We start from the raw sequence: 24,787 nt of genomic DNA, 5'->3' as shown, positions 1-24,787 counted from the left end.
AACCTATCAAAGATGATATTTAGGCTAGATTTATTTTGTTTTATCTGTATATTTTATGAGCAATTTGATTTATTATAACTTTCGGTTTTGTCTGATTCAGATGCCATACATGATACAAAGACACGCATGTAGTTGCCATAACGGCGGAAACTCATTGTAATTTTCCTGCAATATTGATTATATCGTTCCGCGAGTTTTAGTAGCGTCTTATTAGCATTCTAGGGACACAGTTTATATAAAAATTGAATAAAACATGCCTGCAAATGTTGTTTTCTTTTCTTTTATATACAATTAATTGGGCTTGTGCTAAATCTTTGTACTTATTACCTCCAGGGTAGATCTATTTTGTTTCGATATGCAAACAATGGTTACTTACATATAATGAATATGCACATTTGTTGGTTGTCAATGAATACATTTTACGAGAGATGATCGAGAGGCTTCTTTCGATACTTTTTTTTAGTGGATTTTTTGGTATATATCTTCTTCAAGAACGTTCTTTTGTGCTAAATAAGTCTCGAGGTTTCCTTAATCTTTATCGAAAATGACAAGAACCGGCTGGTGAGTCTTCTTATTCATGCGATTTGGAAATGGATATATATGTTTTTCTCAACAATTTCGATTTTCGTATTTTTCTTGTGAAGTCTGAAACCCTGTGCTACTAGTATGTATTAATATGTGTTGTAGCCAAACACTATTATGGGTACCAGTCTATTCTGATTACTTTCAGGAAAAGTCATTTGATTCATGATTGTAATGTTTGTTTGTTTTCTTTCGTTTTACGTCTACTACTAGGCCTAGTGGCTATCGTTAAGGTAGCCGTAACACGATTTTCAACAGTATTGTTAATGTTATGGCATGCCTTTGGTAAACGTTAGACTACTGTGCAGAAGGTACCGGGATCAAATCGGTGATGTCGGAAAGATTTTTTTGTTTTTTTTCTTCAGTAGGCCCCCTAGTTTTCTTTACTTAATGTAAAAAAAAAAAATAAAATCCCACTTTTCATTTGAAGACTTGAGCTTGAAGTCGGCTAACTTCACTTCAGTAGATTTCATATTTTTTCTTACTGATTCATGGTTTTAGTTGTAGACCTAGGCCTACAATTGACCTATCGCCGTTTGCGAGAATAGCCACGCCCCTTAGACAACCCGATGGAATTTTGTACGCTAAGTTTTGTTTGTCTCAGATTTTTTGCATTCCGCATCCATTTGTATTAATAATAATAGCTGCATTGACGCGATTCTACCGCCATTCTACCGTGATAGGTCAATCTTTAACCCTATTCTCCAACTCCATCAAAATCCATACCCCAATTTTGGTGGATTTTGGGGTACTTGGTCCTGCGGGCCTGGTTTGACTAAATATTGATGGGGTATGATGGACGAGGCCTAAAGCAAAGCATGCATTGGAAGCAGTGTGATTGATGGATTTTGGCGGCCTTGGTCCAGTAGAATAAGACTAGAGACAGTAGGGAGTTAAGGTTAATCCATGTAAGTTTTTGATAGCAATTTGGTACGTTACTTTGGGGACAGTCAAACCTCAAGGGAACAGGTTCAAAATATTTGACTTCAGCAGAGTTTTGAGTTAAGCAGGGCTGTATATCATTGTTATACTTCGGAAGGCAATGGATTTTGTGTTCGACTAAACCAATGTAAACAGTTGTTTTTGAGTTATCAGAATTTGACTTATTGAGATATTACTGTAATTGCAAATGATCCTACCTTTGTATATTCTGTGGACAGCTAGCTGCAGGGCAGCACAGGGCCCAAGATGAGCAAGAAGTCTACTCCTAGCAAGGCGGGAGTGACATACAGGACCAGCTCCCGCAGGAACGGTTGGAGCTGTCCTCCTCACCCGCTGCAGTTTGTCGCTTGGATCTTCATCGCCGCCTTCGCAGTGATGTTCCATGGCATGGCCGTACCCACCATTCCGTATCATTGGCAGCCGGCCTGTCACATGGTATCCTTTTAATTACTTCTAAAATAGGAAACTTTAATAACTATTGTTTATTTTTGCAGTATTGGGCTGTTGGCCTTCCATAGTTTGCCAACCTGTTAAAAAAGTGCCAACCGTGGGTTAGTAAACAAAGGTCATGTACCGATACTTTGCCATGCAAAGCATCACATCGTTTACACAGTGTAGACCACTGCAGATCAGGGACAATTCAAAATCCAAAATCCGAACACAAAATCTGCAACGTATGCGACAACCAGAAGATGGTGTTTGTACGTGGACGAACAAATCCAGATATAGATACAGAATTTCAGTTTCCAGTCTTGCTTCCATAACCCCATGTCACCACAGATCGTGGGTGTCGTGCTCGCCGTGCACGTCATAACGCACCTGGTGTGCCTGACCATCAACCCAGCTGACCCCAGCACCCTGCGCAGAGACAAGAAGGCCATGCCGGAGTTTGACCGGACCCAGCACAAGCACGTCATAGAGAACAACCACTGCTACCTCTGTGAGGTGGACGTGTAAGTAGTTCTAATTCGCTGGATTGGTCGTGACGTAACTCGGAGGTCAACTCGGTGCAACCATGATTACTGGTCCATGCGCACTGCAATGAGCCAGTGAAGACCGTGGTTTCGCTGTGGCTGTTTTGAATCCATTTTATAATTGTCTTGGTTCTCCCCTGTGAAGTGAAAATAAGCACAACTGTGGTTGTAACGGGGCCCGATTTCATAGCGCTGCTTAACAGCTGACTTTGTGCTTACCGAGCCTCCATCTGTTTCATAGGGACCGTTAAGCAGTAAGCACAGTAAAAGCACGCTTAACCCCAGAAGAAAACTTTGCTTAAATCAGTGACGTAACAATAGAAATCTCCATGCGCGCTCAACCTTTAGCATGAAATAGTGCTTAAGCAGCAGCATGATTTTCTGCTATAGTAAGCACAACTTTTCTGCTTACTGTTAAGCAGTGCTATGTAATTGGGCCCTGGTGTGGTGACAATCTGCTGAAAGGCAGTGAACCATTTTCAGGTAGTTTGTACTTTGTGAAAATGTTCTATAAAAGTAGGATGTAAAATTGCTGTCTGTGATCGTGTGTGTTAAAGTTAAACACATGAAATTTGACGTAATGGAATGCACGTGAACCGTTGTTGGGGAAGTAAGCCTGACCTTCGGAAGGAGGTGATGTCACAAAAGGGAGCGTCTCAAAAGTCGGAACATTCCCGTTCAGTATGTAACGTCGGTATTAGAAACATTGTGTTTCCGTTCCAGAGTAAGAGTAAGAGGCTGTTCCAGAGTAAGCGTGCCCGCGCACAGTTCGAATAATCAAGCGTTTAATTGTTCGAAAATGCACATATCTACTAGTTTTTCCAACAGGTCTCGATAAGGTTTATTCTTGGGCTCTGCTTCCAATTGTTTATTCTGGTAGCCCTTTGTTCCATGTCCTCAGTTGTAAAGTATAACCTCTGCAAGAAACTCGGGTTCATTGCTTCAGGGCCAAAAAACATGTTCTTAAAGGATGCTTTAAAGAGACTATGCAACATTTGAAAGCATCGAAAAACAAAACTACCAAATTTTTATGAAATACCTTACTAGGATGTTGGTAAATGACAGTCAAAGCATCCTGTAAAATTATGGCACCTGGTGTATGTGAAGTAATTTTCAAGAAAAGTTGTATTTTTGTATTAATTTCCAACGGTGGTCGGCCGACCACCGTTGGAAAAACCTCACTATTTTTCAACTACTGCTCCAAATTTACAATTTTTTTTTTTCAGTTCAAATTTTTTTTGCTATTGGTTACATGTTCATGAAAGAGTGCAGGCCAGCTAGACTGGTTCCCTCACATTACAATTTTCCGGCATCTATAAATTGATCCATTTCATCTTTAGTGGAGTCAGGGAACCAGACTACTTGAACAGTTTTGTTTTTCTTGGTTTTTCCAGCATTTTCGAACACAAAACTTCAAACACGTCAGTGTAACAATATTTGATCTATTATACTAACCCCTCAATTAGTTCATTTCTGAAAAATCACAGCAAAAACCAATGATGTACATTCCCTTTAATCATCCTGCTTGCTGAATGAAGCATCCTTAAAAGACCATTTCAGATGTTTTGGTTGCACATTTCCAGCCAAAATACATGTACAGATACATGATTTCAAATTCACCAATGTTTGACTATCTTTGATTCTAATTTGACACTGTTGTTTGTTTTATCACCCCTGCAGTGGCTTGAGATCCAAGCATTGTAGTTCGTGCAATAAGTGCGTTGCTGATTTTGATCACCATTGCAAATGGCTGAACAACTGTGTGGGCTCCAGAAACTACAGGTAAGTTGCAGTTTTGAAGTTAACAAATAAATATTAAAAATACAGTTGTGAAAAATTGTACTTCACTGGTGTTTGTAGGCTGTGTCAGTTTAAAACTACAACGAGTTATAAATTCCCAGTACACTGTCATTCTAACTATTCCTCATCAGACATACAGTATTAATGGAAAGGTTGTAGAACTTAATTCCCACATTTCATTTGCTTGTGGTAATCTTTAAAACAAAAAATACAAAATTCTTTTGCCTCGTACTTTAACCCTAACTGTTTTTTTGCTTAGAATCTTCCGCATTTCTCCAAAAAGCATCCTCCAAAAACCATCTCTGTACTGGTTTAAAACCAATGGCACAATTTTTCTTCACGATAAACAGAAGGACTTCACAGCCAGAAGCGGTGCGATGAGTATAATCTCAGCAAGATTTATACATGGCTAAGGCCAAAAAAAATAACAATAGTTCTGCTTCCGATTTCATGGCATTTGAAAATAGGGTAGGTAGGTAGGGAATTTTTTTTTTTTGGCAATTTTTTGTGTGTACGATCATATGGAGGCGTCTGCGTGTAGTCAAGGGTAAAAGGTAGAAATTGATGATTTTGGGTGTTTTTTCCTCATTTTTCCTATAAAAAAATTAGAGTAGGGGCTGTCAGAATAGGGTAGGTAGGGAAACCGGAAGCAGAACTATTTTTTTTGTTGGCCTAAGCATAAACACAAAAAGGTGCCATTGACACAATGCATCCTCCAAAATCTACTGGAACAAAAATGGCGTACAGATGATCAATCCTCCAAAATCGCCTGGTTGATTTTTGAGGATTGAGGAGGCTTAGGGTCAATCTTTGACATTCCTAGCGTTCAGACATTTCTGACATTTGTTGTACTAGTTTTATGGTTTATTTGATTGCAGGTGGTTCATCACTTGTCTGGGTTCAGCCTTTCTATGCTGCTTGTTTGTCTTCGCTGTCTTCCTGTACATTTCCATAGTCTACTGGGTCAACCCAAAGCTCCTTCATCCAGAGTTATATGGTAAGTCTTTTGGCAATGCCGTCCCAGTAACTGAGTAGTATCAATAGCTCATATGCTTGATGATTCTCTCATCTAGATAAAGAGTGCCTGTCCTCATGTGTGTGGGAGTGTGGCCTACTGGTTAGGGTTCAGGGCTCGTGATCAGAGGGTCAGGGGTTCGAATCCAGCTGCTGGCCACATGTCGTGTTCTTTGGCAAGCCACTTCAGCCAAACTTGCCTTTCTCTACCCAGGAGTACAAATAGGTACCGGCATTAGCTGGGGAGTAACTGCGATGGACTAGCATTCTGTCAAAGAAATAGAAATATTCTCAGTCGTTTCATGCCAAGGAAACCGGAGATAAACGCCGGCCTGATGGGCCATATTGGCTCGTGACAGACTTAACTTTTTAACTTTTCCTCATGTGAATAACGTTGTGCTCTGAATCCTCTGAGCGATGTGTCTGACTACTATCTTATGGAAAATGTGTTTTGGAGTGCAAAAAGGCACATTCCATTTAAAAGTGCTTTTTTAAAATAAAATTAGTATTAAGAGATTGTTTGCCTACATGTACAACTGATCATCCAGCCTCCGGTTACATAATCACAAGAAGAGGACGTTTCAAAAAATTTAACTTTTTTTAACTGAAAACTGCCTTTTTTTCAAATACTGGCCCCAATTGACCATCGCACTCAATCGTTTACACACCTATGAACGTGTACAGGCCAGCTAGACTGGTTCCCTGACCTTACAATTCTTCTTATATGGAGTCAGGGAACCAGACCACAGGAAAATGATTGTTTTTCTTGGTTTTTATAGCATTTTCGAACCCAAAACCTCAAAAAAGTCAGTGTAACTATATTTGCTATATATTGCCAACCCCCCAATTCCATCCATTTCTGAAAATCACAGCAAAAGCAAATGATGTATATTCCCTTTAAAGAATGATTTCATGATGTGACGGGTAGAATTGCCGAGTGGAATGGAACATTCCCCATCTGTCACCGAATAAAATGATTCTTTCCATTGCACGAATGTGAAACATTTGTTTTATACAACACCTGAATAAATCCTCGTCATCTGATTGGTCAGAGCCACCAATCGTATGACCGTGCAATAGAATTTCTATTTACCATCGAATAGAACTTCTATTTTTGAGGTGCCGCCGGGCCGTGGGTTGGGACGAATAATTCAATGACATGTGATCAATGAACTACCAATTAGATGACGGGGATTTATTTAGCTGTTGCATACAATCTTTTGTCAATGGACGTGGTACAGTACAACATATTGAACAGCATTGTACGCAAGTTGATTTCAGTATAAGGCAAATTCGGAGCATTTGTTTTTCTGTTAAAGATGGTGCTGCAACCACACAGTCAACGGTCACAGCGGAAGAACTGACAACCTCACAACTCCTCAACAACTCAGTGAGTCCAACAACAGACATCTCCGACCCTCTGGTAGCTTACCGGAGCGGTCTCAGGATCTTTGGAGAGGTGTCGGGTACAGCCTTCTTTGTTGTAGCCATTATACTCGCCGTTCTGCTATTAGTAACACTCTGCCTTCTGGGTCATCTTCTTGGCTTCCATATGTTTCTGAGTAAGTATCTTCATGTTGGATTTTAAAAGAAATTATTATATCAAGTCTTGTATGCTGTGTGATTCATTTGTCGAGAGCAGTCATGTTTCTAGTTTAGAGAAAGGATTGTAACACCTCACCCACAGATTTTCTCTTTTGATTGGCCGAGAGCAAATCACATAGCATTCTCTATTTTTTACTACAAATATCTTGTTGTGCACGGCAAAACAAGACTACAAAATAAGTATTCAACCGCTGAAACAGTATTATACGTAAAAACACTCTTCAGATGTTGATCCATGTTCCTATTCCGTTCTTGATTGCAGTCTGCCATGATATGAGCACCTATGACTATGTCATGCAAGACCGCAACGCCTTCATCAGTGGTGACGTGGAAGCACAGCAAAAGAAACCAAAGAAAAAAGGCTGTTGCAAGGTCAGTTGTGTTGTGAAATTATTTTTTTTACAAAATACATGTGTGCAACTCGAAACTCAAGGTCCGTGCAACAGGTACTAAGACACGGAACATTTGAGGGGTGGGGAACAAAAGCATCACAGGAATGGTGAAAGTGAATGCTCCATTCGTGATAATTATTTCGTTCTGTTAAGCTTTCAAATTGTTGGTTAAATTTAACTGTTTGTTTGGCTACCAATTTTTTTGGAAAATTTTGCCAAATTTTAGATTTGTTCTTTATTTTCAGTGCAATAATCAAGTTGCGCCGCTGCAGGAGGCCAAGGAAGAAATTGAAATGACCGACACCAAAAAGTAAGTTACATGTATACCGTTTACTTGCCTGCTGAATGTCATGTGCTTGTTGCTTTATTCTGCTGCAAAAACAACACATACATTAAATACTTGTCTGTTTTTTTCTTCACTTGTCACCATTAATTAAATAGTCATTGTCATACAATTCATTTTGGCTGCTGTTCTTTTACTTGTATAATGTACATTGTATTGTTATCCTTTTCTTCCCTTATATTATCATTTCCTTCCCCGAGATATTACCAGATTTGTCCCTTGTCTGTCTTACTTTTTTGGTTGGTCACATATTTTGCTCCTTTTTTGGCGATCGTGTAAGCTACGGGCCCAGTTCCCTATAAGGGAACAAAATCCATTTTTAAAAATTATTTGGCCTACCACACTAGTTTGCAACGTTATTAGAACATGCAGTTATGTCATAGATAGAGGGCAGGGATTTGAATTTTGGACGGAAATTTTGGGGTAAAATGACGATGGCAACAGCAAGATGCAACACGAAAATAAAGATGGCAATCACCGCGCAAGGTGCGCTGAAATTGGCCCCGTAGGAAAATGTAATTTCTACCCCAAGAAACTGGTCAATATAACAAAACCGATGTCATTAGAATTGAGAGAAGTCTGCTTTCGGTCATTTTTGAGTAATAAAAAAACACCCTTGACTCTAATTTGATCGAAACTAAACAGAGGCGCTTATCTACACGATCGCCCCTTGTTTCTTTCATCCTGCATGTCATTAGTCCTCACACAAGCCCTTCTTACTTGCACAGTTGTTTAATTTTTACCAATTTTCTATTATTTTGTCTCTGTGGACATTATTTTCATTCCCAGTCAAGCCATATTCTACAAGAGTGACCCTCATTTTTCGCATCTTACATACATGTATTTGTTGTCTCCCCACCCCTTGTATGTCACTCCGTGTTGCGCCCTTTCTCACCCTGTGTGATCTGCATCCGTCCCACCATCTATAGTTTCCCCAACATTGTCTTTTTCGCTCTGTGTTTTGTGCTCGTAGGCATAGCAACCGTTGCAACCTTGCATGTCAAAACAAGCTCTCTTCTTGCCGTCCACCCGTGGGGAAAAGCAAAAACATAAACACGCCCAGTTGCCCTCCCTGCCACATATCTACAGCCAAATAGGTACCTATCATTGGCGATCCATTTTGTGTGTTCACATTTCATGTTGATGGAGTCCTGTATAGGTCTCGTTTAAATGACGTCATTTCCTACAGACCACACACGTGCATCGGCATTTTGAGCGTGAACTTGCTTAACGTGCATCGGCTGCGTCGTATTGCGAACACATTTCGAGCAACAAGCGCGCGTGTTTGGACCATTTTCAACACTGTGCAATGCTTGCTTGATTGCGTAAAATACGCAGTTGCAGTTCTCCTACAGAGATGGCCGTCATTGAGCAAGCCCTATTGCAGTTGCATGACCTCATGACTACATATCACTAGAGGAACATTGCCATGACAAGAATGTGGCTGCATCCAATGACATGAATCTTTAAAGGGCATTTTTCCCAGCTTATTTATTTTTCATGTGCAATTGAAAGAGCATACTCTATTTGTTCATTCAAACTGTTGGACCTTCTTATGAAATGTGGACGTTGTAGTGAAAAAGTTGACAGTTCATATTGTATTCCAATATTGTGCAGGTAGCTCCAAAAATAGCACAAAGTCACTGGATCTAGCAATTGAAAGTTAGTCTTGCAATCTACAATGTATACATATTTGATGTGGTATGTCAAAACAAGGCAGGGTTTGGCAGAGCTACAAATAGAGAAACAGCTGCAAAATGACATGGGGGTGATTTTCAGCCATTTTGAGATTTTTTGAAATTTGTGATGCTACATTACTAATGTTTAAATGTGCTGTTGAAATTTCAAACTGAAATTTCATCGACAAAGTATTTTTAAAAACACTTTTAGAGAGGCATGTCATTATACAAAATGACACTTTGTTCAAGATTTTGTTCTGAAATGCGGAAAAATTTGGACAGTCTGATAATTTTAATAACTTTGGTTTGGAATATCCAATTTCAAAAAACAAAGTGGCGTTTGAAAGAGTAAGGTCTATACTTTAGTAAAATTGCAATAACTCAAAATTGACTTCTTGCTCAAAAGTGCCTGATTTTGACTTACCACGTCACATATTTCAAGCCCTTTGGTTTGCATTGCATCCCACCCTTCTCTGCTCTATATGCAAAAAGAACAGTTCAATTAAACTGTCGAACAAGCTATAATTTTCTACTTTCAGCTGGAAATCACAACACAAATTCAAATGCATATAATCAAACTCGATTTCTCTATGATATTCTTTTAACGATTGCTTAACTTGTTCTCTTTTTTTTACCCAATCCAGAGACAGTACCACAAGCCAACTAGAGTCCAACAACAACTCCAACTCCAACCTCCAGCAGCAGCTTGTCATATCAGAGCCTCTCATCAAGCAGGAACAACAGCAGCCCCAGCAACAACTGCAGGACAAACAGGAGCCGCAGAGCGTAACAGTTGCAGACAGCAAACCCAAGGTATTGTACAAATTGAATTGGCAGTAGTAGTCAAGTCTATAAAAGGCCAATGTGGCCCGGCGTTCATCCCCGGTTTCAGTAGCATGAAATGACTGAGAATATATCTAATCCCCCTGGACGGGATGCTAGTCCATCGTGGGTTCTCTCCAGCTAATGCCGGTACCCATTTATACTCCTGGGTGGAGAGAGGCAAGTGGGGTAAAGTGGCTTGCCCAAGGACACAACATTTGGCCAGTGGCTGGATTCGAACCACTGACCCTCTGATCATGAGCCACAAACCCTAACCACTAGGCCACACTCCCCCATTGGTAGTATTAATATTATATCTGGTAATGAAACCCACCCTTAGCACTGTAGCGCACAAGTCTGAAGAAAGCCCTAGAGAAAAGACTGTGTGAAGAAATTACTGTTTTAGAGGTGGGAGGAAAACGCCAAAAGAATATTCTGGGGGAAAAACCACAGAATCAGGTTGGCACTGGAGACCCAATCCACATGTGGAACTGGGTGGGAATGGAACCCAGGCCATGGAGGTTCCAACCTGAGTCCCCAAACAGGGGAGTGTCAAACTTACACAAGAGGGTAGAAGAAGTAGCCATGTAAATAATGCAAACATATTCATGACTAATATTGGCCTATCACCGTTTGAGAGTTAGCCACACCCCTTAGACAACCCTATGGAAGTTTGTACGTTAAGTTTTGTTTGTCTTAGATTTTGCGCGTTCCGCGTCCATTTGCATTATCATGTAGCTGGACAATAGGTTTATTACTAAGTTCTATTCGTTTAAATCTGCTGTCATTCTGGGGTATTTGTGTACATGTATGTGTAAACCCGGGCTACGTAATTTATTTGATAATATTGTACCAAACTTTTGTTTCAAAGAAAACTAGCTGTTTTGAGTCATGTTCTAAAACAAGTTGGTTTACACCTAAATGAAGTTTAATCTTATTTAATGCAAAATTATTTCTTCTTTTTTCCTAGTCAAAGAAGAAAAAGAAGTCCAAAAAGAAATCCCAACGCATGCGCTCCCTGACGGCCAGGGAATCACTCCAGCCTGCGCTGATGGGCCATCCTTACCCCCCATCCCAGATGAATCTGGCCAACAGCATGCCCCAGACCTACCTTGAACAGCACCTAGTCCGGAGGTTTAGCCTACCCCTGGTCACCCCAGCAGGAATGCACCCCCAATACCCTGTAGCTGGTAGGTAGTCTATTACTGTGAACTCACCTTGACACGCAAATGGCTGTTGGCAATCGTGACTTCATGCCATTTACGTGGCGCGAGTTTGCACATGTGTTGTTTATTTGACACTGGGTTGAACATTTTGACAGAGGTCCGTGTGCGGGACACGTTCTGTGCACACACATATTTGCGTGCATTTAGCATGAAGCAGGCACATCTTATTTAATTCTAAATGCACACAGAGCTATATCGTCTTTGCGTGAGTGCTGGTGTCAGATGTACCACTAAAATGAGTTTTGCAATGAGGAAGGAGTTGTTGCTTGTGCATGGATTCCAATATGCTTACTGGAGCTCTTGCGAGTGGTCACATGGCAACATAACATATGTGATGTGATCAAGCTAAATGAGTCGTTTGTCGACCCTGGTCAAAATTTTTTTATTACAGATTTGAAAAAAAGCACAATCTCAGCATTACTCATGTGAAAACCGCATGCTGGTACCATCTTAGTTCAAAAATTATGGAAGTCGGAACACCAAGAGATGTGATGAAGTGATGTAATGAAGTGGCCCTATTTTGGCCTGTATCTCCAAATGAAAATCCCCGACAAACGACTCATGTAGCTTGATCGCATCACATATATTGTTCCAGCGTGGAGTCAAAGATGTCACCGTCCAAAACTTACTTTTCAGAATTCATCTAATTTATGAAATCTGTTAGTTAAAACATGTCCAAACACATTGCAAAACATTCATATCTGCAAAATTTGTCCATAATTGCTTTGGTTTTTTTTAAACATATTTTTCCAACTTTCATTTCAAACACAGAGCCTGTTGAGGACCTGTTCTTCACCCAGCAGTTTCCCACAGTGCAACGGCCCGTCACGAATCCCCAGGATGGACAAGCCCGTCAGTGGCGCCCGATCCCCCCTCCCGCGGCCATCAGCTTCGACTCGCCCACCCCGGCTGTAGACTACCACTCCTCCTCGGCCGAGAGCCTGGTTGAGATCCCCCTCGGTCGGGCATATCACAGAGGGTCCTTCAGCCATCCTGCACAGAAAGCCTTGCTGCCCGGCGGGAACCAGTTAGTAACCGGTTACCAGCATCCCTTAGAGAAGCGGCACCTGAGTCACAACAGCCATCCCAACTTGACGACGAGTGGTAACCAGCGGCAACCAGACATCAAGCAACTTGGTGCCGGAGTGACCCATCTGGATAGCAACACGAACAATATGTCTCACTTAAAAATATCCAAAAGGACATCTGCAAGAACTAAGAGAAAAGAAGTGTCGAATGTTTCGCCTGCTACCGGACAGCGGAATGAAATAGACAGGACAAGAAGGCATTCCATCAAGGAGCCACTGCTAGTGCAGACCGTTCAGGAAGCAGAATCACAAATAGTGCCAGATGCTGACAGACTCGATAAAAAACCTGGAAACTCAGGGAGGAGGGCCAAAAAGCAAAGATCGCCACAGTCTGTGGAGACAACGGCTGAAGTACACCGGCAACTGGATGATCACTCAGAGTCGGCCTTGCAATCTTCAAGTGATAGCCAGCAGCGGAGGATGCCAGGGCAAGACCAAGAGGCAAAGGTTGACATAAACCCCCATCTCCAGGACCGCACCACATCGGACACCAGAACTCAGAACGGGCAAGCGCCACCACCCAAGGCTGCCCCAGTGGCCGCGCCAAGGAGGCGAACTCTAAAGTTGGGCCAAGAGCCCTCGGGAAGTCAGACCTCTCTCCACAGCTCCTCCTCCCGTCAGCATCTCCTGGAAGATGCGGACAGAGATAGTAATCGTCCGTCATCAGGAAGATCCAGGAAGGAGCAGCTTCAGGAAAACGGCTCCCACGATGCCGTATCCCTCCCCGGTTCCATCCCTGAGGTCCCACCTTTGGATCTCGGCCCCCTGGCAGACACCCAGGACTCAAAGGCTGCCTCGGTGACTCACAGACCGCCTTCCGACCGTGGGTCGCCCGCAGATGAGCAACTAGTTGAGGGTTACTCCTCTGAGGAAATGAACTCAAAGCCCATGTCACGGAGACGATCCTTACTGCTGCGTTATTAGAGCAAGTTAAAACTTGCACTTGATGTTCCTGTCCCTTTCTTTGTTTTCAAGGACCATTTAACGTTTTTCGAAAATAGTACTGGATCTATAGAAGATATTTCATCAGTGAAAGTATTACGTTAGTGCCAAAGCACATAAGATTACTACTTTTCTATTTTCATTGTACAAGTGCACTTCTTGGACATGGAATAACAACTGCTGATACTATAATAATAATAATAGGATTTATAAAGCGCCATTCCATCTAGATCATGGTGCTAAAGCAACACAAGATAATGAAAACAGACATATTAACATGAAATTGGAAACAGGTGTGCTATTAAGTGTTTTCTGAGTAATGAAATAGTCTCCTGTGATCTGATGCTTGAGGGTATGGTGTTCCAGAGCTTAGGGCCCGCAATAACGTAGGCACGGTCAGTGGAGGTGTTCTTGGATACAATCGTGGCAATAGTCAGAAGTACATATTTCTGTAAATCACCTACATAGTTGGAAAACAGGTTTCGCTGCATTGTAGTGTACTATAAGCTATGCACATCATTATAACCTACATACACTTATTCCCTAAAATTTGCTGTTCAGCTGCTGGCTACAGACCAACTCAATTTGCGTCAGAAACTGATCAGAAGAATGCAAGATTCACTTCAATGTTATGGAATATCTCTGGCTCGAGTTGATATTTTCAGAAAAGATTGCATCAAAGTCTTAGTCTGTGGAATGTCCGCTTGCACACAAGGGCCTACGATGTGCGTGCAGATCCGGCAATTGTTATGCAAAACAACACCGCGTCTTGACCTCGAGATTCTGACCTTTTAGCGGGCGCCTTCTGTTGGGTCTTTGGTAACCCGTTGTTGTATTACAAAAAGATGGCAGTAATAAATTGACCAATCAACAACTCAGTTCACATTTCTGGCCAAAATGATGTCACAATATCCAAAGTCAACTCCGATTGGCTGGCGGGCGGGGACGCATAAATTTGCAGTGCACACACATATCAGACATTGTTGCGGGGATAGCGTGCGGGCTCCGTTAAACAATGGATGATACTCAAACAAAGTCTCAGGAAGTTTCTTTATGTTGGCAAAAAGTCAAACTAGTATTACAATCTCAATTGGAGAATTACTACATTCATTCACATTGTACTCTGTAGTACAATATATACATATGTATACTAGTGAGGTTTGCGTTAACACTACGTGGAATAACCTCTTTTGAGAAGATGTGTGGTTCTGAAAAGAACCGGTTGGTTGTGAAATTCGATGTTCCGATCAGTATGCTCAGATTGATTACCTTCGTATATGTACATTTACATATAATATACATGTATGATACAGCATACGGTGCTTAATACACAGTGCACTTGGGGCTTTCTATCTGATAATCTTTCTGCTATTGAAAAAAAAAACACTTTCAACTGCCTTCACGATAAGGACGACATCAATTAAAGGGAATATACATCATTTGCTTTTGCTGTAATTTTCAGAAATGGATGGAATTGGGGGGTTGGAAATATAAAGCAAATATAGTTACACTGACTTTTTTGAGGTTTTGGGTTCGAAAATGCTATAAAAACCAAGAAAAACAATCATTTTCCTGTAGTCTGGTTCCCTGACTCTATATAAGAAGAAACAGGGCAGTTTACCTACATCTAGCTGGCTTGTACCCGTTCATAGGTGTGTAATCGATTGCAAACAAGTGCGATGGTCAATTGGGGCCAGTATTTGAAAGAAATGCTGGTCGGCCGACCAGCGTTGGAAATTGATACAAAAATACCACTTTTCTTGAAAATGACAGTATACCAGGTGCCATGATTTTACAGGATGCTTTACACTGTCATTCACTAACAGTCCAGCAAGGTATTTCAAAATGATTTGGTAGTTTTATTTTTTGATGTTTGCAAATGCTGTATTTTCCCTTTAAACTATTGTTAAAATTAAAGGTATAGTCCATCATTTGTAATTTGTGCATTTTGTTCGTTTGAAGCAACAAAAGTGCTCAAGATCTAAAGAAGGGTGCTGAACAACTGACCTGATAAAGTTTCAGCTCAGCTTTAGCTGTATTTTTCAAGAAAAACAACCTTCTAGGATCTCGATTTCAAATCAAAAGTTGCTGAATTATGTTTTGAATTGGGCCTGAATTCAGCGTCCGAGACACGTTCTCACTGAGCCGATTTCAGCTAAGCGATGTCGCGCACTGATCCGATGAATTTTAGCAACCGCGCGCACGTGTGTGTCGTGCCAATGCTTGCGCGTGCTTCGCCGAATAACAAAACGAACTATTAATTTGAATTTCCTACGGTACTTCTTAAAGGCCTTCGTTTGTTGATTTCTTCAAAATGACAGCTTGCCAGAAAGAATAATTTCACAGGGAGTTTAGTCCCATTACTATCTTTCAACCACTCCATGTTTCAGCCAAGTATGTTTTTCAACAATAATTACGCCAGTTACTTTTTGGATAGCTGCAAATGATGGACTCTGGCTTTAAAGGCCAGTGCAACCTGTACAGTTTGAAAGGGTAAAGTGGTGAGTTTGGGAGAGGCAACATTGGATTGAATGACTTGACATTTGCTGCATAAATTTTATTTTTTTATATCCATTTGGCTGTAGATGAACATAACTACATGTATATGTAGCTCGAACTATAGACCCCTTGCGTTTGATGTCACATTTGGAGGACATAAACCTCCCCCAGTGAGGGCACACAGTGGATGGGGTCAATGGATACATGTGTAGTTGTTATTAATACTCAACCATAGAACGGAAGATGCAATTTTAAAACGGACTGTGCAGCGGCCACGACTGAGCAAAACTGTTTTTAAAAAATAAATTTATAAATAAATCAAAAATGTAAATGACAATCATGCTTGGCTTTTAAAAATTATTAACTAAGCCATGAAGTCTCTCATTAGAATGTAACTTTCATATTTCTTTAAAAAGTCCTTGTCTAAATTTTGATAAGTCTGTCAGGTTAACTCTATGATTTTTTTCGCCTTGAGCCATTTATTGCAAAAGTCTCATCTTCTTGACATTAAATACATACAAAATATCTAATTTTTCCTTAAAATGAGAACGTTTGCTGGACAGTGTGTATAGTTCTTATTCTAAGTACCGGTATTTATTTATTGAACATAAACCAAACAACCAAAGAGTATGAAAGTTGTTTCTCATATTGAATGGACATTGAATGAAATTTAACCCGTTTGTTTAATGGTTTTTAGAAATGCAGTTATGATTGGTCATAACTTTGTCTTTTAAAGTGTACTGTCAAAGTGCAGAAAATGATTTTAAAGCTCAGTAAACTTTTGGTAATTTCCATCTAACAAATTTACTTTAATTGTTGAAAAAGCACTTTTCAACAGGTAACATCAGAATTTTCTTCTTAATAATGGAAACAAGCAAAAGCACATAGAATAGGCTTTGAATTGTCAAAATGAGAGAGAAAAACAAATTTTAAATTTGAGTGCCATCAGATTATTCACATTCCTTTTCAATTCCAGAGTAGTACACGTATATTTTTATGAAACTCTACATGTTGTTTGTCAAACTAAATAACAAGGAAGTGTTGATACGTGTATGTACACTGTGAATGAACATTTTATTAAAAAGATATTTTGTGAAAATTTAATTTTTGTCTCGGCCACGTTTATTGGGAAAGGTTTGGGTAACAGAATACCAAAGCTTCTTGTGCATGTGATCTGATACACCGTGCCCTCTGGAGACATGCACACAATAGGGAACAAAAGATTGTATACGTCTCCACGGGGCAATTTCTATAGATGAATACGTCTCCACAAGGTTTTCACGAAATAGATATATGGATTTTACTCAAAAACTAGGAATTTCCAAGGTATGTTGATCCGTCGCAAATGGTAGAGTTTTAGAAAAGGGATAAGTCTGAATTTCAGCCAAGGAAATTAATTCTGGTTAAAATAAGAGCATTTTGAAACTGTACTTTCAAACTCGAAAACTAGTACACGAGAACAAAGATATGTCTCAAGGATACAAATTTCAGTATGCGTGTTGGATGATTCTTGTGCACTAAAAAGTGGAATTTTTTGTTGGACCTTTTGAGTGGTTGCATCTTAGTTATGGAGATTTGAATTTCTGAGTGACATCCCATAAACTATAAGTTAGAAGTTCTGTTGGAAAGATTGTGCTAGAAATCAGATTTTTTTTTTTTTTACAGTTGTGTCTACTCGAATGGGCAGCTACAAATTTTGAAGGGGGGGGGGGGGGAGGGGAGCCTCCCCACAGTATGTTCCAGGTAGTACACAGATGACGCCTGCTTTAAATAGCGAATTTTTTTATTTTGCTGTCCAATAACAAGAGTTCTGCAACACTTGAGATACAGTTTGGTAACAACATTTTCACAAAAGTGAAATAAAGGTGAATATTTTTTTAAGGATCACAAATATTAGACAAATCGCTTCTTTAATAAAAATTTTATTCAGAGATTTGCTGACAATTCATTGCACATTTTTCAAAACTTAATGAAGGTACTAATTTATACAGAAAATATTCAACGTTTAATCTTTGAAATTAATATTTTTTTTTCAGTTATAATCAAAAATGGCAAGCATGATACAGTGCTACTGTGATATCCTTACTAAAGATCAGAAAACTCAACCTCTAAATAATGTGACGCTTGTAAAAAAAAAAATTAAATTTGCCTCAACTATTGATACCCTGTACAGGGCAAGTTAAAAAACCGAAACCCAAATGTTGGGACAATTATTTTAGGGAAGTTCTGCATGTAGCATTTTCAAAATCTAGGATGTGAAAGCCCAATTCATAAGCTTTCCTTTAGTACACGAATCTTTCAAATCACTCACATACTTTTCAAGTTACGGAATTTTAAACACAACTACCGTTTTAAGGTTCTGTCCACAGATCACAAAAAAGCTCAGTGTTTTTTTCAGCAAAACGAAAACAAATCACATAGGGATGTGTGAATTGTTTTCGTTTTGCTGAAAGAGCTTACACCATTTTTGTGACCCGTGGACAGAACCTTAAAACGGTGGTTGTGTTTAAAATTCTGTACTTTGAAAAGAACATAAGTGATTCGAATGATTCTTGTACTAAAAGAAAGCTTATGAATTAGGCTTTCATATCCTAGATCTTGAAAGTGCTACATGCAGAACTTCCCTCAAACAATGGTCCCAACATTTGGGTTTCGTTTTTTTTTTACTCACCCTGTACTCAAGTTGGAAAGAAGTCACCAGAGCAGCTTACTCACACTGGTCGTATGCAGCTTACTTTTACATTTACACATTATTATACTCAGTTTGATGTGCAAAATCCAATAAGTTTTTTAAAGGTAGAGTATATCATTTGTCAGTTGTGCATTTCTTTCGTTTAAAGCAACAAAAGTGCTCAAAATCTAAAGAAGGGTGCTGAACAACTAACCTGATGAACTGTAAGCTCGGTGAATGCTGTATATTCCGAGAAACCAATATTCTAGGAGCTTCGATTTTCAATTCAAAAGTTGGCAAGTCACGTTTTACATTGCGCCCGAAATCAGCGATTTTAACGGCAAAAGTTGAATGATTTATTTTTAGCAATTTTTCCTTGTTTGACCCCGATGTGAAAAATGACCAGTTCCCATTATCTTTAAGACAATTTTGAGTCACATATATGTAATTTGCATCACTACTACGTATATTAATACAGAATCTGTAATTGTTTCATGCCTCGTATATGATGTATTTTTTAGCCAAAAGAGGGCGCCCTTGCTACATGTATGTACAACGCACAGCTGTCCATACACGGTTTGGCACACCTGTTTTTAGTCAACGTAAACCTCACTGAATAATGACCCTGTCACATGACTTACATTTTGCTCAATTGGTTTGCTCTTCGCATGTGTCCCATAACTTCAATCCAGTCCAGATTCATCCGCAAAGCTTCATCCTCCAAAATCTCCAGCAGACTGTCTCAATTTCTATATTCTTAGCTATTAAATTTTTTTTAGAACAAGAAGGTTTCTTTTGAATCAGTTTTCAGATGGACTTAGTTGTTAATAGCACTCACATGCTAAGGGAGTGAGTTGTTTACCATCTTGCACACTGGCTGAAGTTTGTGTACACATGCCTGCCAAAATGCCCGTCAAATGCCCAACTTCCGCAGACCTTTTGTCAGAAAGCTTAACGCACTTTCCCGAATCCACCACTATAATGGAAAGCAACAACGACTTAGTATTTGTACTTAAACTCTGAGCTGCACTGCCCTCACAATCCTCCACAAATAACCTTCTTAGACTTTGATGGATTTGAAGGGTCCTGAAGTGTTAGGGTTTGTAGGGTGTTCCTACAAGCGCAGACGTCACCAGTACTCTCCCGCAGTGTTCAGCACGGCAAGCGCGGCCGCACCGATCCCTGCCGAGATCGCCCAGACAGCCAGTTTGATGACGCCGCTGCTGCGGCTACCCGTCTGCGAGTCTGCCGTCGTTGGTGTGCCTGCTGCCCCGTTGATTCTAGAGGACATGTGCTGCAGTACCTTGTCTGGTCGCTGGTACAGGGTCTCCAGTTCAAAGTCGGGGTGCTTGGACATACTGGTGCTGTCATGGTTGAAGAGAAAACAAAAAAAAATAGGAATTTTTGATGAGGTGTCACAGAGCTGAGATTGATATTCCATCACAAGACAGTCTCAAATTCATCACGTCAAATCAAAGTCCAAGACAAGTCAAATCACAAGTTCATCATAGTCCCTCACAAGTCGCATCACAAGTCGATCATAAATAAAGTCAGAAGCAACAGGATAATAACAATGAGGATGTTTTTGTTACAATTAATTTGCATTGCGACTTGACAATGCAAGTAGTGCTCATAGCGCCTGTGCATTAGCATCAATTGGGGCCAATTTCACGGCGCAGCTAAGCACACAAATTTGCTTAGCACCCAAAAAGTCTGGCTTGCAAAAGCAGGTTACCAGCAAAAACTCCACATGATGTATATTGCTCATGATTAGTATTCAGCTGTTGTTTGCTTAGCATGAAAATCCCGTGGATTTTTGGCTGGTAACCTGCTTTTATAAGGCCAAAAAAAAAAATAAGTCGGTCTCTGGTCAGCGCGCGCGTCGATTTTAATCATGCGCGTCGATCTATTTTTTTTTCCAAAATGTTCCGCGGCAGCTCCAACAGCGCCCTCTATTTCTGCACCTTCTCAATTTTTTTTACCAAAAAGCACCAAGGAATGGGAAATCGCACCAAGGCAAATTATGGAGGACACCAATGTCCATGAGGACACCAAAAAAGCAAAATAGTGCCCCACCTTGTCTGTACAATCCAAGCTTGAAGAAAGAAAAAAAAAAGCAAAAAAAAAAAAAAAAAGCCGCGTGGTCGCGTCAATTCCGGAACTTTGGTCTGACCAGAGACCGAATATTTTTTTTTTTTGGCCTAAGCCAGACTTTTTTTTTGCGCTAAGCAAATTGGTGTGCTTAGCAGCGCCGTGAAATTGGGTCCTGTGCCATCGGCAATGTTATCGAGAGTCCCTTCCAGTGGTATCCCCCAAACTTCATCTTCGTAACTGTTGAGGGGGTACTTGAGGGGGGCACAGACACCAAAAGGACTATTAAACAGGCAGGGTGGTTTTGTATGGTACAGGAACTAATGTAGTTTAATACCTTAGTTTGTATTGTAGCCTGGCTTCTTTGGCCATCTCGGCCGGCGGATATTGCACAAACAGGTCCCCTGCCTGGCTGACCAGGTACTCCATGGGCAGGTTACCGGGGATCTTGGACAGGAGGCTGTGGACGAAAGCCATGTCGCACTCACAGGCCAGCACCTCCTCCTGACGATATAGTACGATCTGAACATCCATTTGAATGACGGGGAATTAAAATGAGCATAAAAAAAAAAAACCTTGCAGGTACCATGAACAGAGAAGATGGCACTTCAACTCGTTACACTGTAATCATTTGTAAGAGGTCTGTGGGAGGGACCCACAACGTGCAGTTCCAAGCATACCGGTACCTCGTACGGTCTGAATTCAAGCCAATGCATGCGCGTGAGGTATGCTTGGAATTTCCTGGGTAGCACTGCCAAAGTTCCCAAGACTGGATACTGCACTTGTCAGGGACCGGCTGAATGAACCAATACTATGGAAAGGGCCACTTTACCATACTGACTTCCCTTCACCATCCTGACCCCTGCTTCGCCACCTTGACCCCTGCTTCGCCACCTTGACCCCTGCTTCACCATCCTGACCCCCGCTTCACCATCCTGACCCCCACTTCACCACACTGACCCTGCTTCACCACTCTGACACTGATCCCTGCTTCACCACCCTGACCCCGGCTCCACCATCCCGACCCCTACTTCACCATCCTGACCCCTGCTTCACCATCCTGACCCCAATACTTACTGCAGCTGCTAAGTAAACAGGCATGAGTGGGTGGCAGGCAAGGAAGAAATCATAGAGTCGCACCACACTACGGAAGTCATTCAGTACGTGGCCGTACCAGGTGATGAGCCACGCTAGGGCAAAGACAGTGCCCACTTCAGACCTTAAACGTAAACAGAAAATGCATAAAAAAGTGTTACTGGGGAGCGAATAGTAATGTTCTTATGTAGCACTTTATTCCAAAGGCCTTAAAGTGCTTCACAATTATTACCCCTGTTCATCAGGCCATGGGACCATTTTTATGCAGCAGCTCGAGATCAGCACAATCTGGTCTCTACCCTCACAGGTACCAAGGTATACTCCCTGATGAAAAGAGGCAATTGTAGTAAAGTGTCTTGCCCAAGAACACAAGCACCATGTTCCCTGTGAGGGTTTGAACCCATGTATCATCTCACATGAGTCTAACACGCCTACCTCTAGTTGTTTTGTTTTCCAAGCCTAATTGACTTCAACTATGACTTTTAAATAAATGTACAAAACTTCTTTAATGAACACGATATTTCTAGGGTTTGCACCCAGAAAAGAAGTTGCTCATTTGCTAAAAATTATGGCCAATATAGCGATGATATTTCTTGGCATTCTATTCCTAACCTTTCCATGAAGTCGTAGAGCTCCACATTAGCTTTCTTGATGATTGGCAGTAGGTAATTCAGCATGTGTCTGGTGCGATCCATGGTGGAATCCATGAAGTCTCTGTATACACTATACCATGCAACATATGGGACCAAAAAAATTGGACTGGTATGTGTGTAGCTACATACACTCTACACAAAGAAACTAGAATAAAGCGCGCCTTTTGAAAAAAAAATAACGAAAAAAAAAGGCTGCACAAAAGACCGATGTACACGCATCTACCCTGTACATTAAAGGCTACACGTAGCTACCCTGTACAAACAAAAGTCTACACGCATGTACCCTGCACAGAAAAAGTCTACACGCATCTACCCTGTACTTAAAAAGTCTACACGCATCTACCCTGTACAGAAAAAGTCTACACGCATCTACCCTGTACAGAAAAAGTCTACACGTTTCTACCCTGTACAGAAAAAAGTCTACACGCATCTACCCTGTACAGAAAAAAGTCTACACGCATCTACCCTGTACAAAAAAAAAGTCTACACGCATCTACCCCGTACAGAAAAAGTCTACACGTATCTACCCTGTACAGAAAAAGTCTACACGTATCTACCCTGTACAGAAAAAGTCTACACGTATCTACCCTGTACAGAAAAAGTCTACACGCATCTACCCTGTACAGAAAAAGTCTACAGGCATCTACACCGTACAGAAAAAGTTTACACGTATCTACCCTGTACAGAAAAAGTCTACACGCATCTACCCTGTACAGAAAAAGTCTACAGGCATCTACACCGTACAGAAAAAGTCTACACGTATCTACCCTGTACAGAAAAAGTCTACACGCATCTACCCTGTACAGAAAGAAGTCTACACGCATCTACCCTGTACAGAAAAAGTCTACACGCATCTACCCTGTACAGAAAAAGTCTACACGCATCTACCCTGTACAAAAAAAAAGTCTACACGCATCTACCCTGTACAGAAAAAGTCTACACGCATCTACCCTGTACAGAAAAAGTCTACACGCATCTACCCTGTACAGAAAAAGTCTACACGCATCTACCCTGTACAGAAAAAGTCTACACGCATCTACCCTGTACAGAAAAAAGTCTACACGCATCTACCCCGTACAGAAAAAGTCTACACGCATCTACCCTGTACAGAAAAAGTCTACAGGCATCTACACCGTACAGAAAAATATCTACACGTATCTACCCTGTACAGAAAAAGTCTAGAGGCATCTACCCTGTACAGCAAAAGTCTACACGTATCTACCCTGTACACAAAAAGTCTACAGGCATCTACCCTGTACTTAAAAAGTCTACACGTATCTACCCTGTACACAAAAAGTCTACACGCATCTACCCTGTACTTAAAAAGTCTACACGTATCTACCCTGTACAGAAAAAGTCTACACGCATCTACCCTGTACAGAAAAAGTCTACACGCATCTACCCTGTACACAAAAAGTCTACAGGCATCTACCCTGTACTTAAAAAGTCTACACGTATCTACCCTGTACAGAAAAAGTCTACACGCATCTACCCTGTACTTAAAAAGTCTACACGTATCTACCCTGTACAGAAAAAGTCTACACGCATCTACCCTGTACAGAAAAAGTCTACACGCATCTACCCTGTACACAAAAAGTCTACTGGCATCTACCCCGTACTTAAAAAGTCTACACGTATCTACCCTGTACAAAAAAAGTCTACACGTATCTACCCTGTACAGAAAAAGTCTACACGCATCTACCCTGTACACAAAAAGTCTACAGGCATCTACCCTGTACTTAAAAAGTCTACACGTATCTACCCTGTACAAAAAAAAGTCTACACGCATCTACCCTGTACAGAAAAAGTCTACAGGCATCTACCCCGTACTTAAAAAGTCTACACGTATCTACCCTGTACAAAAAAAGTCTACACGTATCTACCCTGTACAGAAAAAGTCTACACGTATCTACCCTGTACACAAAAGTCTACAGGCATCTACCCCGTACTTAAAAAGTCTACACGTATCTACCCTGTACAAAAAAAGTCTACACGTATCTACCCTGTACCAAAAAAGTCTACACGTATCTACCCTGTACAGAAAAAGTCTACAGGCATCTACCCGTACTTAAAAAGTCTACACGTATCTACCCTGTACAAAAAAAGTCTACACGTATCTACCCTGTACAGAAAAAGTCTACACGCATCTACCCTGTACACAAAAAGTCTACAGGCATCTACCCTGTACTTAAAAAGTCTACACGTATCTACCCTGTACAAAAAAAAATCTACACGCATCTACCCTGTACAGAAAAAGTCTACAGGCATCTACCCCGTACTTAAAAAGTCTACACGTATCTACCCTGTACAAAAAAAAGTCTACACGTATCTACCCTGTACAGAAAAAGTCTACACGTATCTACCCTGTA

General features: G+C 40.8%; 2 protein-coding genes across 2 annotated transcripts; one reads left to right on the top strand and one right to left on the bottom strand.

Moving 5' to 3' along the window:
• The first annotated feature begins 413 nt into the window (after nt 1–413).
• Nucleotides 414–14,896, top strand: LOC119738064 (palmitoyltransferase ZDHHC1-like). Its single transcript, XM_038212790.1, has 11 exons — nt 414–561; nt 1,743–1,959; nt 2,305–2,477; nt 4,179–4,280; nt 5,177–5,295; nt 6,632–6,874; nt 7,180–7,289; nt 7,555–7,619; nt 9,976–10,144; nt 11,124–11,343; nt 12,151–14,896. Exons 2-11 carry the CDS (start codon nt 1,771–1,773, stop codon nt 13,389–13,391), a joined length of 2,631 nt encoding a protein of 876 aa, XP_038068718.1. The 5' UTR covers nt 414–561; nt 1,743–1,770; the 3' UTR covers nt 13,392–14,896.
• A 3,667-nt stretch (nt 14,897–18,563) lies between these two features.
• LOC119738698 (TBC1 domain family member 20-like) lies at nt 18,564–22,475 on the bottom strand. The gene is made up of 4 exons (XM_038213626.1): nt 22,378–22,475; nt 21,748–21,889; nt 21,008–21,192; nt 18,564–19,943 (listed from the first exon to the last, which is right to left on the bottom strand). The coding sequence occupies exons 1-4, from the start codon at nt 22,470–22,472 to the stop codon at nt 19,709–19,711; spliced, it is 657 nt and encodes a 218-aa protein (XP_038069554.1). The 5' UTR covers nt 22,473–22,475; the 3' UTR covers nt 18,564–19,708.
• Between the last annotated feature and the right edge of the window lie 2,312 nt (nt 22,476–24,787).

Source organism: Patiria miniata, unplaced genomic scaffold, assembly GCF_015706575.1.
Source record: "Patiria miniata isolate m_02_andy unplaced genomic scaffold, ASM1570657v1 HiC_scaffold_3, whole genome shotgun sequence".
Taxonomy (NCBI): Eukaryota; Metazoa; Echinodermata; class Asteroidea; order Valvatida; family Asterinidae; genus Patiria; species Patiria miniata.
This window is presented reverse-complemented; position numbering and strand designations above follow the sequence as displayed.